This window comes from Lissotriton helveticus, chromosome 7, assembly GCF_964261635.1.
Source record: "Lissotriton helveticus chromosome 7, aLisHel1.1, whole genome shotgun sequence".
Classification (NCBI taxonomy): domain Eukaryota; kingdom Metazoa; phylum Chordata; class Amphibia; order Caudata; family Salamandridae; genus Lissotriton; species Lissotriton helveticus.
The window spans coordinates 595498499-595517398 of NC_136068.1; the positions used below are offsets into that span (position 1 = coordinate 595498499).

Here is an 18900-nt window from a genome sequence, read left to right on the forward strand (position 1 = left end):
TCTTGTCTTTTGGTTCATCTACTTCTTCTGTTGATAACTCACCATTCTCCTCAGACTCTTTTCTGTGCCTTTCTATTATTTCCTTTCGTATTTTCTTGTACATGGCATCTATCTGTCCCTGTTTCTCATGTCTACCGGCATCTATGTGATCACTCCATTCTATCAATCCTGCTTTTACATCTCCGTCCCCTTCGTCCTGTTCCCTGATCAGGCAGTTAATAATAAAACGTAAGACATAGTTCTTAACCCCTACTTTTCTCTGTGCCATGGCTTGTGCTATACTATCTGGTCCCTCCCCGTTCTAATAAAACGATACATGCTATCTAGGTGATCTTTCATGTCTGGTAATGTCTCTAGATATGCAACAGCTTGTCTTAGTCTACGTGAAATCACGACCATTGAACCCTTTCCTGGTTCTGTATCATATACACAAAATGGAATGGCTGCATCTACAGTAGGTACCCCTCCCACTGCCCCGGGACCTACGTCATCTTTTGCTAGCTGCTGCTGAAGTTGCTGGAGCTGATCTGCTGCTGGGGGTGGAGGAAAACCTGCATTAACGTAGTCCGGGAGGGAATCGTCTAGATACGAGGAAATGAATGCTTCAGATGCTGTCGGCTTTATTCTATGTACTCTATATGGTACAGGTGGTGGCGTTCGCGGCCTACTGGATCTTTCTGAGGTGGTCACTTTAGCTAGTTCTTCTGACAGAACGGGATAAATACCATTAACAACGGCGTTTCTTTCCCTATCAGTCTGTTCTGTTTTGACACGTTCCCCCTCCTCCCGCAGTTCCTTTTCTCTGGCTTTTTCCCCAGCTTGTCTAGTTCTATCTGCTTTATTCAATTCTTTCTCTGTTCTCCTATGTGACTCTTTGCGCCACAATTCGATGGCATCTTTCTGAGAGGGTCTTGACTTCTTTTTCCATAGCGCTTCCTCCACCCTCATAATACATTCAGGATCCCATGTACCCGAGATTGGCCATCTATACTTTTCCTCCAGGTCCTTGGTGTAGTCTACCCATAAATCTAAAAACAAAATGGCGTCTAATCCATGCTTATTATACATATAATGACCAGGTGTGTCTCTAGGCGGGATGTTAACTGGTTCTTCTAGTATACCTTTTCTGGTCCCTATCTGACGTAACTTTGAAAACAGTGGCATGTTTGAAACCAATATTCACAAAAATAGACTGAAACAATCAACAATCATTCACACACAAACAAATATTAAACACTAAAACAGTTACAACCTAAACTGATTCAGAGAGCTAAACATGTACTTGAAAAACTTTATGCACTGAAATACAGTACAACCATACCGGTCTCAGAAATGAGACACGTCTTGACCGTTCTCACGTTTAACCGTGGGCCCGTCTTTACCGGTCTCACGTGAATGAGACACGTCTTTACCGCACCCACGTTTACCATGGACACGTCTTTAATCTTGATGCATTCCCCATAGTGGTACTCACCGGGAAGCAGAATCTTGAAACTTGAAGGCCTCGGACTTCTACGCATGCGCCTTGGAACAGGTGGACCTCTGGAGACCTCGGACCTTGCTCTCTCACGGGCTGGGCTCTGGGTTGAGACAATCCGCTTTCCTCACCGCCTCACATGGATGCCTGGTCGCAGTCCGTCCTCCTCCTCCTGGGCCTGAGGGAGCAGCAGGAAATCCCAATGGCGTGTACACTTTAAAGTCCGTCACGGCTGTGGAAGGGGGCAAAGACTAGACCCACAACTCCGGCGAGTGGGGAAAGGGACATGTCCCTGTTCAAGGGCGCCAATTAATGTGGTAAATAAAATATTACCCCGGCAGAATTTCTAGGCATTATCAAAGTATCATGCATCAAATGAGAGACAGGATCCGTGGTGTCCAAGTTAAAATGGGCTTTATTCCAATAACTCGAGTCAAAGGGAGAATATGTTCCATCACCTCTGAGGTTCAGGAAGAGTCTTCCAACATTTAATAACAATGAACAGCATATATACATTTTACTCCTTGTACATAGGGAGGAGCGCTCCAGGCAGAGCAAGAAAGAAAGAGATAAGAGCATGTGGGCGTACACTTGATGAGTCATAGGTAGATGATAGGTAGATGTCATAGGTGGGTGGGTACTTAGGGGAGGAGTTTGCATGACCAGCTGGAACTCTGCCCTAATTGTGCAACTTTGAGCATGGCGTGCAATTGACGTGTAACTGGGAGGAGAGCTGACTTTCGACCTAGCAGAGACATCTCTTGTGTCAGGGCGAAAAGCACATCTTGTACAATCTGATATGATAGGGGATGTATTGTCTGAAGCAAAAGGTTGTTCACCGCTAAGAATCAGAAAAGCATATATTTCTCCGTTCATTGCATGGGGGCTGAGACAGAGAGCTAGGCCTTATCTGTCGCGAACGGGTTCGGTTTACATTTCCTCACCGGGCAAGGATGCCACTCTGTACAGCAAAACAGATAACTGTTATTCATAACACTGTCTTGGCAGAAGTTCAGAAAGTGGTTCAACCACAAAAAAATAAAGGGCTCAGTACGATATTTATTTAAAGTGCACAATGCAAAATGTAAAATACATGGGCCTTTATTTTAGCTTAACGTCTGGGAGACTTTGATGACTTGACTTGCAGGACATGTTTGCAGAGGCCTAGTGATTCAGGCCACTACGAGAAATATGCATGGGTGACATGCACATGAATGTAACATAGGGTGTATGTAGTGGACATTTTTTGGTCAGGCAAAATATCATTTTCCACACTACCCACTCTTCTAACAAAACTGGACACGAGAACGTTTTCCCATAACCTGTCCCATGTATGGTAAAGTAGACTACTGCCAACAGTTCAACCACAGGCCAATTTTTTTTAAAGAAAAAAAGAGATGCTTTAAGCAATATAGATTTCTTGTTTGAAATCTTCTTCTAAATCTACTGAGCAGAAGATGCAAAATCATGCCAGAGTCCAAGCACAAACACGTATCCAACTCCGAAAGAGCTACAGGAAGATCATAAGACAGATAAAACTGCTTTACAAAAGACACAGCTGTAGCCCCCACAGTTTGCCAGGTATTTGATGCAATTTTGACTGAAGTGCACTGGTTTCCAGCTAACCAGGTCCAGAGTGCCAATGCCCTAACAAGGTAAATATTCAATTGTACCCCAACTGGCAAGACCTTTATCCTCTCTGTAACTCCCTAGTAAATTGTACCCCTTATACCTATGGCATGGGTACTAAAGAGGGTCCCTAAGGGTTGCAGCATATATTCAGACCCCCCAGGATATAGCGGCATGGATTGGCAAATTTAGCGGCACAAAAATGAAAATTTAGCGGCACAAAAATGGAAATTTAGCGGTATTTAGCGGCATTTTATTTTGGGGGTTTTGCAACACCAAACACAGATATCTTACTGTTTGAGTTATTTGACAACATGGAGCTATGTACATTTTGTTTATTTACAATTCAGCCCATTTGTTTTAGTTAAAAGGCATGTTAATCTTGGCCCGCTCCATGCTCTCCCTCTCACGTTGAAACCCCCCCTGAACCCATCGAACAGCCTAACTTTCCGTTTCCAGCTCTTCACTCGGTAGAAAATAAACAGCCATTTAGGGGAGAGCTTTACAAATGCTATCAATCATTCACAGCGCTTTGTAGAGTAAAGAAACTAGGACTGTACTGATTGCTGAGCATATATTAATTTTAAAAAAATTATAACAAAACGATGTCACTAACTTTTGTTTCTTTTGCAGGTGACTAGCTTGCAAGTAGGGAGAAAGCAACATTAATATCCACATTTACAAAAATCCTTTAGTCCTGGACACATACTTTTTCGTAAGCCTGGGTTTATGTTTTCCTTCATGCAAAACTATAAATAATTGTGAAAGGAGAGACAAGTGGTGGGACACGTCAGGACCGCACAGTTACCGTGTTTTAAAATATACAGAAACCAAGGAAATGGATGTGTGGTATGAATCGTGCAACAGCCCTTGCAGAACTCTTGAGCACACAGAGTAGATCAGTGTATGCCTGTGATTGGAGGGTCTGCCTTTTTGCAGTATTTTCCATGTACTGGTGTTCGGTGCCCTTTTGTAACATGCACACACCACTCTGCCCTTGCAACACACGGCTGCTACCTCTCACATGTTTTTACCTTTGATACTTGCATAAGTGCCACCTTGCCCACGTAACGCTTGTTCCTGTGCCTGAGTGTCTAGCACTTATTGCAGTACTATACCTCAAATTATACTTTGTTTTCTCTTATAACTGCACACTTGTCACTTTCATCTCCTCTTGTGCACTTTTGACTACCTCATGTATTTTTGGTTGCTCACAATTTTTACTACCTCAAGTATTTTGTTTGCGCACAATTGTCACTATTACCTTTACTACCTCATGTATTTTGTTTGCTCACAATTGTCACTATTACCTTATGTAAGTAACGTATGTTTTTGCAATCTGTTCTTTTGTAATGCTTCTCATTATGTTTCATCTCTGTTCCTAATGTGAAGCGCTCTGACGCCTTCGGGTAAAGTCCGCGCTATATAAAAATGCATGAATAAATAATAAGAACTTTACCCAAGGCCGGGCGAGGCCTGCAATAAAAGCTTTTCTCTCTCTCCTCTTCCACATCTCCACTGCCCCCCTCCCACCCAGGCAGCGCTTCTTAACGAAGCTGGTTTTAAACTTGCCTACCTAGGCTCCCTATGTGTGCGGCGGGCCCCCACCAGCGTGAAGGACGGAACCTGTCAGTGTTCTGTTCGCCGGCCGGCTTTCCTCCTGCTCCGAGTCCGAGAGGAAGAGTCTTCGTGTGTGTCGCTGCCGCTTCGTGCTCTCTCCCCCTCTTGCTGGTGTGGTGCTGGTCTTCTCCCTCTCTCTCTCGGCCGCCATGGTCTTCTCCCTCTCTCGGCCGCGCGTCCTCGACCTCCTGGCTAAGGCGGAAACGGGCAGAAAGGACGGCGAACGGCGGAAACGGCAAATTTCGCGGGCTTTTTGCCAAATATCGCGGCATTTCCAGAGATCGCGCGATTTCGCGATTTTTTTGCAAATCGCGAAATCGCGATAAGCTGGAGGGTCTGTATATTGTGTCACCCTATGGAACCCACCACCAAACTCATGCAGGCTGCCATTGCAGACTGCATGAAATGGTGCAAACAATGTGAAAACAAGACATTGGACACACAGTGTGTGTTGTGCTCCCAGACACTGAATGCAATATATGTAAGTCACCCCTACAGAAAGCCTTGTAGCCCAAGGCTGGGTGCACTATACTACATGTGAGGAAGTAGCTGTATGAGCAGAAGTGCCTCTGTGCTGTGTGGATCAATTACTAGATAATACAAGTGGACATGGAAGCAATCTTAAGTATATGCACCAGGCACTGGTCATTACGAGCTCCACCGCTACATGATGGCTGTACTGAAACCTATGGTGTTTAATATCAAACACCTTGTCTTAATAAATCCATACTGATGCCAGCAGTGCATTTATTAAAACATGCTCTCAGAGGGCACCTTAGAGGTGCTCCCTGAAAACCTACCAGCCTTTTAGTGCGCTAGCTGACTGGTCTTGTCCAGCCTGCCACTACAAAGATGCTTCTGACCCCGTGCAGGCAAGAACCCACATCTCTGAGGCCACAAACAATACCTGCTCCAGAGGAAGGTGGTCACAACTCCTTCAGCAGGATGGCTAGTAATTTACCATTTCAAGGCCAGGGGCTTCAAAGCCGCTGCCATCTTTGTTATGCCACTCAGGCTTCCCTGAGATATGGGAGATGCCACCTCCTGCCCTGAGTCCCATTTGGCACAGGGACAGGCTGGAAATTAGCTATGCAGGAGGCGAGTTGCACCACCAGGCTAGTCACAGCCCTATAGTGGACTGTCTGCTGTGCTTCACAAAGGAGGGACTCCACTATCTTGATTTTGGTTGAAATAGGAACTCTAGGACACATTTGGTATAACTTGGGTCACAAAACCCCCAATATGACCACTTCCTGTGGGGAGTTGTCCCCATAGGAAGTGGTCATATAGGGGGTGTAGTGACCCAAGGTCAAGTAGCCCATTGGCTACTACTGTGGACTACCTGTGGACTGTGGCGCCAAACCTTGCCTTCCTGCTCCTGTCCGGACAATTGCGACAACCCAACTAGTCATGCAGCTGGGCATCTTCCAAAAGCCTCAGAGGGCTGCCACCACTTCGACAACCAGCCAGCACCTCCCTTGAAGTGAAGGACCCACGTCCTGCAACCTGGAGGCACCGACCGCAACATCTAGTTCACCGTTCTGCTGACCACCAGGTCCACCAAGGCAGCAGTCACCCACGAGGAGGTCAGCATGCCCCAGAAGGTCAGATCCATCTCCCCATCAAGCTGGGAGACACCAGAACCCCCAGGAGCCTTCCTGTGCCTATACCTAGGGTACAGGGCCCCTTGCGGAAACCAAGGCTTGTTTAGTGTCCAGCCCAGACACCAACATACGCAAGACCAACCTACCGATGTGGGGTTGCTGCACAAGAGAGGACATCATCAAGAGTGGCCCTGCTGTCCTGTTTTGCCCCCCTCTGCACATCTGACAAGAGCTATGTGTGCCTTAGATGCACAGGAACAGCCTACCTGAGCTCCCCGGGTCCACGAACAGCAACTGTGCCTCTGTACGCTCCAGACCCTCACGAACCAAGCTCCCCCTCCCATTGAGAGCTTCCGGACTTGTCCTCAAGTTCCCCTCTGCAGCCTGTTTCTAGGTACCCCCCCCCCCCCTACTTTGTCAATGGTATAGCACACACGGCTATCAACCCGTCCAGCACCTCTGCACCCAGACACTACAGGGCAGGTAAACCCGAACTGCTGGAGGATCTTGTGACCTTGAGCCCCTAACACCTTAAGTCCTAAAGGGGACCCCCGAAATACAATTGCAAGTACTTGTATGCAATATATGTTTCTTTCTCCACAGGAAAGCATTACTGCATAAAAGCACATTTGTGTGACATTTTTGCTTGACTGTAAAAAATGGCAACTCGAAAAGTACTTACCTAATTCTGAAGATCTTGCCCCTAGATTTATCAAAGTCCCCTTTTGCGAGTCTGTAATAGCGATTATTAAGGAATCGCTATTACAGACTCGCAAAACGGGATTCATGTACAAATCTCAGTTTTTTTTGCGAGTCCTACAGCTTCCTTATTTGCGATTAGCTAATTGCTAATCGCAAATAAGGAATAACTCCCCATTCATCCCTATGGGCCTGGCCCATAGGAATGAATGCGAAGACATATCCATGTGCGAATCGCTATTAGCGATTCGCATTTTGAGTTTCCGATTTCAAGGCTGCAGGGGTGTCCAAAGGACACCCTGTTGCACCCCTGAAATGACATTGGACGCTGGTGTTACGCACACACATGTCCCAAGCACATGTGTATGTGTTACAAGTTTCCGCTATTTACCACAAGGTTTGTCTTCGCGGTAAATAGCGGCCGAAATTTGCGAATTCACAATTTTTATATGTTTCATGAATTGCATTTAAGGAATCTCAAATAGAGATTCCTTAAATGCAATTCCTCGCACAATTGCGATTTCTATAATAGCGATTATTGCATTTGGGATGATGAATCCCAAATGCAATAATTGCGCTCGCAAAGGGCCAGATTCTCAGAATCTGGCCCTTTGCGAGCCGATTTTAGTTTCATGAATCTGGCCGCAAGTGTCTAAAATAATATAAAACTCCTGGCTATTTTTCTAAAATTGGACATTAGTTTCTTTTTGAGTGTGTTTTATTGACTCTGTGCGCACAACAAATGCTCACCACTACCCTCCGATAAGCCTAAACTGCTTGCCCACACCACCACAAAAGAGAGCATTTGGGATTATTAATTTACCCCTGTAAGCCAATAAGGGGCGTCTGGACTTTCTATATAGTTTACCTCACTTTGATATACTACATAAAAAGTCAGCTTCCTACAACAGCCACCAAAATTATGCACGTAAAACCTCTAAGAAACTGCTGCCAGGATGTATTTAAGAGCTGTGTGGAAGTTTCCCTCAAAAGTGAGCAAGATGGCAGCAGAAACAGAGCAGTATACGCACCTGGTTTTAATAGGGTCATCATAAGTGATACCTTTAGCCATTTCCTTCACAGACATTAGAGCTGAAATAGAGTAAAAAGAAGGATTCAAAATTCACTACAGATAAATTGCACTTTTTAGAAATTTTAATACGATACTCTGCAGGAACAGTCTCCTACAAAGAGCTCTGTGGTCAGACCAACTGCTCTGCAGACACTGCAGATGAAACGCGTTACTTACCTGTAACTGCAGTTATCCAGTATTAGTGTCTTTCATAGATTCACATGCCTGAATCATTCCCCGTCGTCGAGACGGGAGCCTCCGGTATATAAAAAGTAATGTCCTAAAGACATACATAGAAAAGAATAGGCCCAAAGGTCTCACCTTAGTAGCCTATCCACGTCCTTTTGCAGGAAGGACCAAACAGAGCAGGCCCCAAGGGTCCCACCTTGGTGGCCTATCAGCTACTACCTCCTTCTAGAACCTTCCTGCCAGGAGCCCAAGTCTCTCAGATTTTCGTACGCACCAAGCTAGTTAGGCGTAAACTCATTAGAGAGAAAGGTGAGCCCAGCCAGGGGAGGCGGGAGGGTGCATGTGAATCTATGAAAGACACTAATACTGGATAACTGCAGTTACAGGTAAGTAACGCATTTCTTATCCAGTATTTGGGTGTCTTTCATAGATTCACATGCCTGAATCAGAGTAGCGAGCAATACATTATGCACATTCTGTATGAACATCAGGTATGAACATGTAGATAATACATATCACATGACTACAAAGCGCAAAATGCAATGGCATATAAATACAGTAAGAGAATGTGCATACCCGTAAAGGATGGAGGGATGTAGTAGGGCTCACCTCACTGGAAGCACTGCTCGGCCCACTGCTGCATCCTTCATCAGCTCAGTATCCAGGCAGTAGTGCCTGGTGAAGGTGTGCGGGGACTTCCATGTCGCCGCTCTGCAGATGTCCAGTATCGGCACTCCAGCAAACAGCGCCGCAGACGTGGACATGGCTCTAGTCGAATGAGCTTTGACTGGTGAGTCTAAAGGCCGTCCGGCCTTGTCGTGACAAAAGGTGATCGCAGAAGAGATCCATCTTGAGATGCTCTGCTTTGTGAGGGGCATCCCCAGCCTTGGTCTACTAAAGGCAATAAAGAGCTGGGATGACTTTCGAAAGTGTCGTGTCTTATCGATGTAGAATTTAAGACATCTCTTTAGATCTAGAGAATGTAGAGTTCTTTCAGCTGCCGTGGTAGGATTCGGAAAGAACGATCTAAGCACCACTGGTTCATTAAGATGGAAGTCCGAGGGGACTTTTGGAATGAAGCGAGGGTTAGTCCTCAGAATGACTCTGTCCTCTCTGAATTGAAGAAAAGGATCCTGGATGGATAGAGCCTGCAATTCACTGACCCTTCTGGCAGAGGGTAGTGCCAGGAGGAGGGCCGTTTTCCAAGAGAGGAACTTGATCTCAGCCTTATGGATGGGTTCGAAGGGATGCTTCATTAGTTGACGAAGAACCACATTGAGGTGCCACGATGGAGGAATAGGCCGAGGTCGTGGAAAGGATCTGAATAGACCTTTTAGGAATTGTTTGATGTGCCTGTCCGCCCACAAAGATGGGCCTGCAGCCGTCCTCGTGAACCTTGAAATCGCCGCTATATGCACTTTGATGGATGTATGCGCAAGGCCTGACTGCGCAAGGTGTAACAGGTATGGTAGCAGCTGCTGTGGAGTGGCATGGAAGGGGTGCAAGCCTTGATCCACACACCAGGAACAGAATCGCTTCCATTTTAGTGAGTAGGTTTTGTTAGTGCTGACCGCTCTAGCTTTCGCAAGGACATCTCTGCAATCCTGCGGGATGTTCAGATGGCTGAATTCGCGGTATTCAGGAGCCAGGCTGATAACTTCAGAGAGCTCAGGTTCGGGTGGAGAACCTGCCCTTGAGACATCGTGATCAGGGCCGGAAATTGCTGCAGGCAAAGAAGGGGCCGGGCAGAGAGGCGATGAAGCTCCGTGAACCAGTGCTGCCTCGGCCAGGACGGAGCAATGAGGATCAGAGTGCAGGGTTCCGATTTCATCTTCCTGAGAACCCTGGGTATCAGTGGGAATGGCGGAAAGGCGTACGCAAAGACGTTGCGCCATGCGATGGAAAATGCATTCCCGAGGGTTCCTGAGTGGTGATGCCTGCTTGCGAAGCTTGGGCATTTGGCGTTCTCTCTGGTGGCAAAGAGGTCTATGTTCGGGGTGCCCCACTCCTGGAAGATACGGTCCAGCACCTCCCTGTCCAGTTCCCATTCGTGGGAAGGAGACTTCTCCCTGCTCAGTGTGTCCGTCAAGACGTTGTCCTTGCCCGGGACGTACTCCGCCTTCAACGCTATTCCATGTGCCAGAAGCCAGTTCCAGATTCTTTGCGATTCTCGAGATAACGAGATGGAACGCGTCCCCCCCTGTTTGTTCAGGTAGTGCATCGTCGTGGTGTTGTCCGTCCTGACGAGCACTGGGGAGTGACGAATGCGTGGAAGAAACGCCTGTAGAGCTAGGAAAACCGCCCGTAACTCCAACAGATTGATATGGAGCTTGGTTTCCTGTGTAGTCCATTTGCCGTTGATCTGGAGTTCCTGGAGGACTGCTCCCCAGCCTTCCAGGGACGCATCCGTAGTTATTACGTGTGGCTCTGCTGGGAGCAGGAACGGCAGACCCTTTGACAGATGGTGGAGAGATGTCCACCAATGCAAATGATTGATAATGGGTCGAGTGACTCGTATGCGGTCCTCGAAAGAACCTGTGGCTTGAGTCCATTGCTTTGTCAGTGCCTCCTGAAGTGGACGCATTTTTAGGCGGCAGTGTGGAATGAGCAGTATGCATGAAGACATCATGCCAAGGAGGGACTTGAACGTGCGGACCGGAAGAGTCTTCCGCGAAGCCACTGCCTTGGCCAAGGAGATGAGTTTGATTTTTCTCTCCTGAGAGGGGAAAGCCTTGACACGGTCCGTGTCCAGAGTCGCTCCAAGGAACGTGATGACCTTGGTGGGTTCCAGAGTCGACTTGGCAGTGTTGAGGGTCAGTACTAGGCGGTGGAAAATATCCAGACAGGCGTTGGAGGATGAAGCTGCGGCGGCCGCCGTCGGTGCCTTCACCAGCCAGTCGTCCAGGTATGGAAACACCTGGTGGCCTTGTTGACGAAGAAATGCTGCCACCGGTGATAGGCATTTGGTAAAGATCCTCGGGGCCGATTTGAGGCCAAATGGAAGGACCCGAAATTGGTAGTGCTGTCCTGCCACCGCAAACCTGAGGAACTTCCTGTGCCCTTTGAGAATAGGTATATGGTAGTAGGCGTCCTGGAGGTCTAAGGATGTCATGTAGTCCCCTTTTTCCAGCAGACCAAGGATTTCTTGCAGAGTCACCATACGAAACGATTGTTTCTTTAGGAACACGTTGAGTGCCCTGAGATCCAGGATTGGTCGCCATTTCTTTCCTTTTTGGTGGATTAGGAAGAAGTGAGAGTAGAAACCCTGATTCTTGTGGGCCCGTGGAACTCTCTCTATCGCTCCCTTCTGCAGCATGGAAGCTATTTCCTGAAGAAGCAATCGTAGGTGCCTGTGTGATCGCTGGCACGGTGGCGTTGTTGGGGGGATAGAGGTGAATTCTAGGGAATGTCCAAATCGAATGAGTTGGAGTACCCACCGATCCGTTGTTATAGTTTGCCAATTGCGATGGAAGTATTTCAGTTTCCCTCCAAGTCTTAAAGAATGTAGTGGTGGAGGGGCTAGCGAGGGAGACAAGTCATTGTCTGTTGCCAGCAGGTCGTTTTTGGCCTCTTCCTCGGTAATTGGACTTGCCGTAAGAAGATTGTCGTCCTTGTTGAGGTTGTCGCTGTTGAAACTGCGGCTTGGACTGTGAATATGTGTACGAAGACCGATTCTGATAGGAACCTTTGTATGCAGGTTGTCCTCTTCCCCGGTTGCCACGAAAGGACTGGGTCCGGAATTGTAAAGTACCCAGAGCCTTGGCAGTATCCGTGTCCTTTTTTATGGTGGTAAGGGCCGCGTCAATCTGTTCTCCAAACAGATGCTGGCCATCGTAAGGCATATCTAATATCCTGGTTTGTACCTCCTGGCGGAAAGTGGTGGCCTTGAGCCAGCCCTGTCGCCTCAGGACTGCAGCCCCTGCCAGTTGCCGGAAACCAGTCATGGCGGCATCAATGGCACAATCTATGAGCTCTGAGGCAGAGGTCTGTCCTTCCAAGAGAAGTGAATGTGCCTCCTCTCTGACATCCTCTGGCAGATTTGAAAGATAGGGTGCAATGTCCGCCCAGAGTTGGCGATTGTAACGGCCCAGGAGGGCTATTGAATTAGCCACTTTGACCGTCATGGCCGAAGTGGTAGTAAAGCGTTTGCCAACGGCATCCTGTTTCCTGCCCGCCTTATCAGGTGGCGTCGATAGAGGCGAGGCCGGATTTCGAGAGTTCTTCTGCGCCGCTTGAGTCACCACGGAATCTGGCTTGGGGTGACCTGTTAGACATGCCGGTGCCGTGGATGTGGCCTTGTACTTCTTATCAAGCCTGGGCACCACCACCTGTATAGAAGCAGGTGCTTGCATGATTTGTTTGCCCTGCTTCCAGATGTATTCAATTATGGGGATTGATCTTGAAGTCTTCCTAGTGGGCTCCTTGAATTCATAAAGGAAGCATTCAGTTTCCTGAGTTTCCATGGACATATGGAACCTCTTGGCAGCCCGCTCAATGATGTTGTGGAATCCACCGATGTCTGCGGGTGGAGACTCCGAGGTCTGTGGATCCGGAGATGCTGGGGAATGTGCCACATAATCTTGGTCTGCATCCGGGTCCGACTGGTCGTCATCGACTTCACCTTCCTCCTGTTCCCTCTCCTCATCTTCAGATGAGGGAGCGTCCTGAATTGGTACCTGTGTCGTCTCAATGACCAGGGGAGTTGGTCTATGGCGAGATGAAGGAGCTGGCGCCTGTGCAGCTGGAGGTGCTGACGCAGAATGTTTCTCCGGGAACCTTTCCTTATAATCCTGGATGAGGAATTGTAGGTCCGAGACGATGGCGCGGGGAGACACACCATAGGAGTAACCTGTGTCTGGGATGGAGGTTGGACCTGTTGTTGTAGAAGGTCTTCCTCCGCTTCCGGTTCCTCGTCTGTGGTTTGGCATTTCAGGACTAGGTCCGATGGACTAGTAGCCTGCGTAAAGGAGTCCTGGTCCGACTCCTGACCTTGTAGTATACAGGCCGGAGGAAGTTGTTGTATCCTACCGGGCGAGGTCTGCTGCGGCGTAATAGGCCGTTTAGTAATTTTCACAGTGACATGGCTCACTTGCGGTGGAAAGGCATCCATGGCGTGGGATAGGAGTGCAGACTCCTTCCAGGGTCCTGTCGACGTCGACGCTGGAAGCGACGGTGTCGTGGTAGGTATTTTCGTCGACGGTAATTTAGTCGTCGTCGACGGTGGCTGCGACGACGATGTCTTCTTCGACGTCATTTTCGTCGACGATAAAGTCCCCACCGTCGACGGTGTACTCGTCGTCGACTGTTTTCCCACCGTCGACGGGGTGATCCTCGTCGACGAGGTAGACTTCGTCGACGGCATTGTTCTCGTCGACGGTGTCGTCGTCGCCTTCGACGAGGGTCTCGTCGTCGACGACGATATCTTCGTCGTCGATGGAGTGACCGGGATGGTCCACGGCGTAGGTCTACTCGCCGACGATCAAGGCGTCGTCCTCGTCGTCGAGGAGGAAGCCGATGAGGCCGTCGTCGTCGACACTGTCGTCGTCGACTTCGAGACGGTTTTCTGTGCTGAATGCACCATCGACGCTGTCGTCGTCGTCGCCGGGACCAGTGGCTGCTTCCCGGGGACAGGCAGGTCCTTGCCAGACACTGATGGCTTGCCCTCTGAGGACTTTTTAGAAGTCTTCATAGGAGGGGTGTCTGTGGGGCTAGGGGAAGAAACCCTTGGCCTCTTCAAGGAAAAATGCGACACTCCAGACACACTCTCACCTTCGGACACCAAGTCATCAGTCTTGGTCTTGAGCCTGTTGAGCCACAACAGAAGTCGACCTTCTCGGTCATTGAGGGTCTTGTTGGAGAAGGTCCGACATATTTTGCAGTCCTTTGCCTGGTGGTGAGGGTAGAGGCAATATAAACATGTCTCATGTTTATCCTCAATGTGAAGTCTTTTCTTGCTGCAGGAGGAACAAGCCTGGAAAAGACCCTTCTTCTGACTATCAGACATAACTGTAGAGAATAATTAAAGTAGTTTTTTGAAGAAAAGGAGAAATTCCTGAGGAGAACTCAGGTGGAGACTCCCTAGCACAACGTGCGGTAGAAAATCTGAGAGACTTGGGCTCCTGGCAGGAAGGTTCTAGAAGGAGGTAGTAGCTGATTGGCTGTTTTACTTTATTTGGTCCTTTTTACAAAAGGACCCAGATAGGCCACCAAGGTGGGACCCTTGGGGCCTGCTCTGTTTGGTCCTTCCTGCAAAAGGACGTGGATAGGCTACTAAGGTGAGACCTTTGGGCCTATTCTTTTCTATGTATGTCTTTAGGACATTACTTTTTATATACCGGAGGCTCCCGTCTCGACGACGGGGAATGATTCAGGCATGTGAATCTATGAAAGACACCCAAATACTGGATAATTAAAGTTTTGCACACACCCTTAGGAACCGAATATGCACACCAAATTCCATTTTACCAAGTGAGAGAGCAACAAAGGCCTACACAGGTCAGCCATCTCCAGGGAGTCTGAGTATCATTAATCTACATTATTTGTCAAAACTTTCTAAGGACGGTGGTGCAGTGAAGTGGGCTGAACTTTTAAGACCTCAAATTAAGCAGCTTAGTAACAAGGTAACAATGGCGATGAAGGGTTCTGTCTTAGCCCACGCTGCTCTAAAGGCCTTTGAATCTACTCATTGCAAAAATTTAAAGGTCCACATTTGTTTGTTCTCTCATTAAGGATGGCTACTATGACATAGGCCAGCTCCAAAACAAAAGCCACTCTCTATTTGTGGTATTTTAAGGATACTATCAGACTATACATGATCTAGTTTGAAGTGTAAAAGAATATAAACTTTTGCTTAAATCACAAAGCGATACTAACCTCTGCCTTCGGCCACACTCTCCAGGATCTTCTCTTCTTCCTTCAGCTGCTTCTCTTTAGCAGACTCCTTGCGGGCTGGGGAGGGAATCACAAACACATCATGTCTTTAGGGTGAAGACAGAGCTAAGTTCACATGTTTCAAGTCCAATAACAGAGCCCAACATCCCTGAAAGGGAAACGGAGGGGGACCTCCTGTCAATGCTGAACACCATATGTATCAAAAATAAATATGATAATCAGGGCAAGTGCAAGCTCCATCAAGTAAGGCTTTGAGAACCTAATTTACTAATGTGAAATCTAGAAACATTCTACCCTCACCAGGAAGAATGGGAGATTTGCCATCAAATGTTCAATTTGGTGAGAAAGACCTGCATGAGTTATTAATCCTAGAAGAAATACAGGCTGAACCAAGTATTGGGCACATTATTGCAAGAATTCCCTCAGTGAAGGTGGACAGTCCTGTCTCAAACCCCTAACCCCCAATTACCAACATATCCAAATCCCAATGTTGAGGTAAGATGTCCAGAAACGTAAAATAAGAAAAGAAAAAAATCACACTGCCAAGGAACTGTACCTCTTAAGAGACTAGAGAAACCTAAGCTCAGTACATAAGAAAGGAGGAGTCCAGAAGGCAGGCAGGTGGAATGCAAAGACAGAGCAGAGAACAGGAGGAATAACATAAGACTACCACAATTTCGCAACTTCCGGTGAAATGCCCATAAACGAACTGAGTGTGTTAGCGAATTATATGATCAAAAATCCCAAAATGCAAACTGGACTTACCTGCATTCTATAGTATTGGGGTTTTTTAAGTCAAACATACTTAGGCAAATGGATAACTTAAACCAGAAAAGAGAGGAGCGCCGAGCGCTCTGCGGGACGCCCAAATCCTTTGCTTACCTGCCGTGAGGGCAACGGCTGTTGTTTCTTGCTCCACCAGCGCCAGGGAAACGCCGTGAGGGGAATGGCTGTCCCTCTTACGCCGCAACACCGCCTGCAGCCACCGGGCGGCCAAAAACTACACCTCCCAGGTGCCCCGGCGGCCAAGTCGCGTCCCTGATGCCACCTTTGCGCCCGGAGGCGCCAGAAAAGAGAGGAACGTCTCTCGCCCCGCGAGTCGCGCGCGGGAGCGCCTGAGCTAAGCCCGGGCAAAGGGCAGGCCCTCTGTGGCCCTCAGAGACCGGAGGAGGCCGGGCTGGGTCATAGACTCTGGTCCTGGTGAGATCCATCTAAGGATTGTTATATTCATATAAGACTTTGATATTGTGTTCTTTTTATGTTCAAATTGTTTAAAATACAGTGATAGATTAAGTCTGGTATCCCAATTGCTACTTATATTATTCAATTCAGAAAAGGGGGTGGTGATAGACAGAGCATCTGAGTTAATCAGAACACTCCTACCCAGTCAACAGATCAGGGCTTGATCCATCACCGTTTTTTGGCTCACTGCACCATCCCAGTTCAGAACCTGGCTACATGCAAATTAGTCTGTCCCTGGCCCAGTGCATCATGGGAACAGGGCAGACCAAACTACCAAGCCAATTCTTTACTGGAAAGGAAACAAGCTTCCGGGGACCAGTTTCTGGCATTACAGCCGTCTTCGGCCCGGCTTGCTTGAATCCGGATGGTGCAGTGAGCAAGGGACTCACATCTGAGCATACCCTTCCACACTTGTGGTGGCCAAAACGTTTCAGAAAAGGGGGTGGTGATGGACAGAGCATCTGAGTTAATCAGAACACTCCTACCCAGTCAACAGATCAGGGCTTGATCCATCACAGTTTTTTAGCTCACTGCACCATCCCAGTTCAGAACCTGGCTACATGCAAATTAGTCTGTCCCTGGCCCAGTGCATCATGGGAACAGGGCAGACCAAACTACCAAGCCAATTCTTTACTGGAAAGGAAACAAGCTTCCGGGGACCGGTTTCTGGCATTGCAGCCGTCTTCGGCCCGCTTTTCTGAAACGTTTTTGGCCACTACAGGTGTGGCAGGGTATGCTCAGACATGAGTCCCTTGCTCCAGTAAATAATTGGCTTGGTAGTTTGGTCTGCCCTGTTCCCATGATGCACTGGGCCAGGGACAGACTAATTTGCATATAGCCAGGTTCTGAACTGGGATGGTGCAGTGAGCTAAAAAACGGTGATGGATCAAGCCCTGATCTGTTGACTGGGTAGGAGTGTTCTGATTAACTCAGATGCTCTGTCCATCACCGCCCCCTTTTCTGAAACGTTTTTGGCCACTACAGGTGTGGCAGGGTATGCTCAGACATGAGTCCCTTGCTCACTGCACCATCAGGATTCAAGCAAGCCGGGCCGAAGACGGCTGTAATGCCAGACACCGGTCCCCGGAAGCTTGTTTCCTTTCCAGTAAAGAATTGGCTTGGTAGTTTGGTCTGCCCTGTTCCCATGATGCACTGGGCCAGGGACAGACTAATTTGCATATAGCCAGGTTCTGAACTGGGATGGTGCAGTGAGCTAAAAAACGGTGATGGATCAAGCCCTGATCTGTTGACTGGGTAAGAGTGTTCTGATTAACTCAGATGCTCTGTCCATCACCGCCCCCTTTTCTAAAACCTATATTATTCAAGGCACACGGTTAAGCTTGTATAATGTCTAGAGCCAAATCTGATAAGTCTGCATCTGGATTGGGTACAATGGATAACTATTTAGTTAAAAAGGTCAATCAAATTAATAATGAGAGACGGGCATCTCTAGGTCAAGGGAGTACTCATGTTAACAATGATGTCAATAATGAGATGATGCCCTTATTGGTGGACACAGCATTAGAAAATAGTGATGTTATAAGTGACAGGGCAGTTAGAACTACAGTGGCTGATGTACATCTGGAGCCACCTGATGTTTTGCGAGATACCTCTATGGAGGAATCAGAGCAGGTGCCCACAGTAACTAGACCAGTGAGATCCTGCAGAAAAATACAACCTAAATGGGGGGGAAGCATAGCAAAAAAAGATTGGCTAACCCCCAAGTAGTGTGTAATAGTTCTACAGCTGGATCTTGCTTGGGGGATGGTAATAAAGAGGGCGGTATGACCATTAAGCCTGAGCAATTCGCCTTACTTGTGAGCTCTATAGAGACAAAAATAGCGGTAAAACTAGAAGATCTTTTGAGACCGCTTACCATCAAGCTGGACGCTATGGCACTAGAAGTGGATAGACTGGGTGGATTATTAACAGATTATTTGGCCACCGTCCCAGCTGTCCCAGTCGCTATACCTAAGGTAGTAGAAAAGGGTCAGAGCACCAGGAGAGAGCATGTACAGCAGATGTGTCGGCAAGCTCCTGCTGCTGTACCTGCTCCACCTGTCCAATCATTATCATTATCTATTGCTCAGAATAGACAACCCATAGCTGAGTCTGAAGGCAGATCAGATCTACAATATGTAAGGAAAAGTCGCTACATCAATCTGCCACCGGACTGCGCCCCTTATGTGGTGGTTTTAACAAATGTTCCGCCTATTGATGACTCCTCTGCCCAGCCTCATGTGGAATCCCATGACTCATTAAAAAACAAAACAGTTGCGTGGCTGAGTAAAAACTGCGGATTTCCAAGCAATTATTCGGATCAAATCTAATCAACACGTAGGGTGAATTGGATTGGCCCGTCTAGAAAGTCTACCAGTGGGGACTGCATTGTTGTAAATTTTAAATACCCACAACATGTAGCAACAGTTTTATTGAGGGCGGCCTCTTTAGTAAACAACGAGAATAGTGTATGTGCC

The 18900-nt window shown here is 47.8% G+C and overlaps 1 protein-coding gene across 4 annotated transcripts in view; it reads right to left on the reverse strand.

Annotated features, from left to right (window-relative positions):
• Positions 1-18900, reverse strand: part of DDX41 (DEAD-box helicase 41) — a 227967-nt gene that overhangs the window by 151786 nt on the left and 57281 nt on the right. For all 4 annotated transcript variants that reach the window (XM_078652765.1, XM_078652768.1, XM_078652767.1 and 1 more), the window contains 2 exons: positions 15164-15238; positions 8061-8121 (listed from right to left, as the gene is read on the reverse strand). In XM_078652765.1, coding sequence (XP_078508891.1) covers positions 8061-8121; positions 15164-15238 — 136 coding nt within the window. The remainder of the gene's footprint in view (positions 1-8060; positions 8122-15163; positions 15239-18900) is intronic.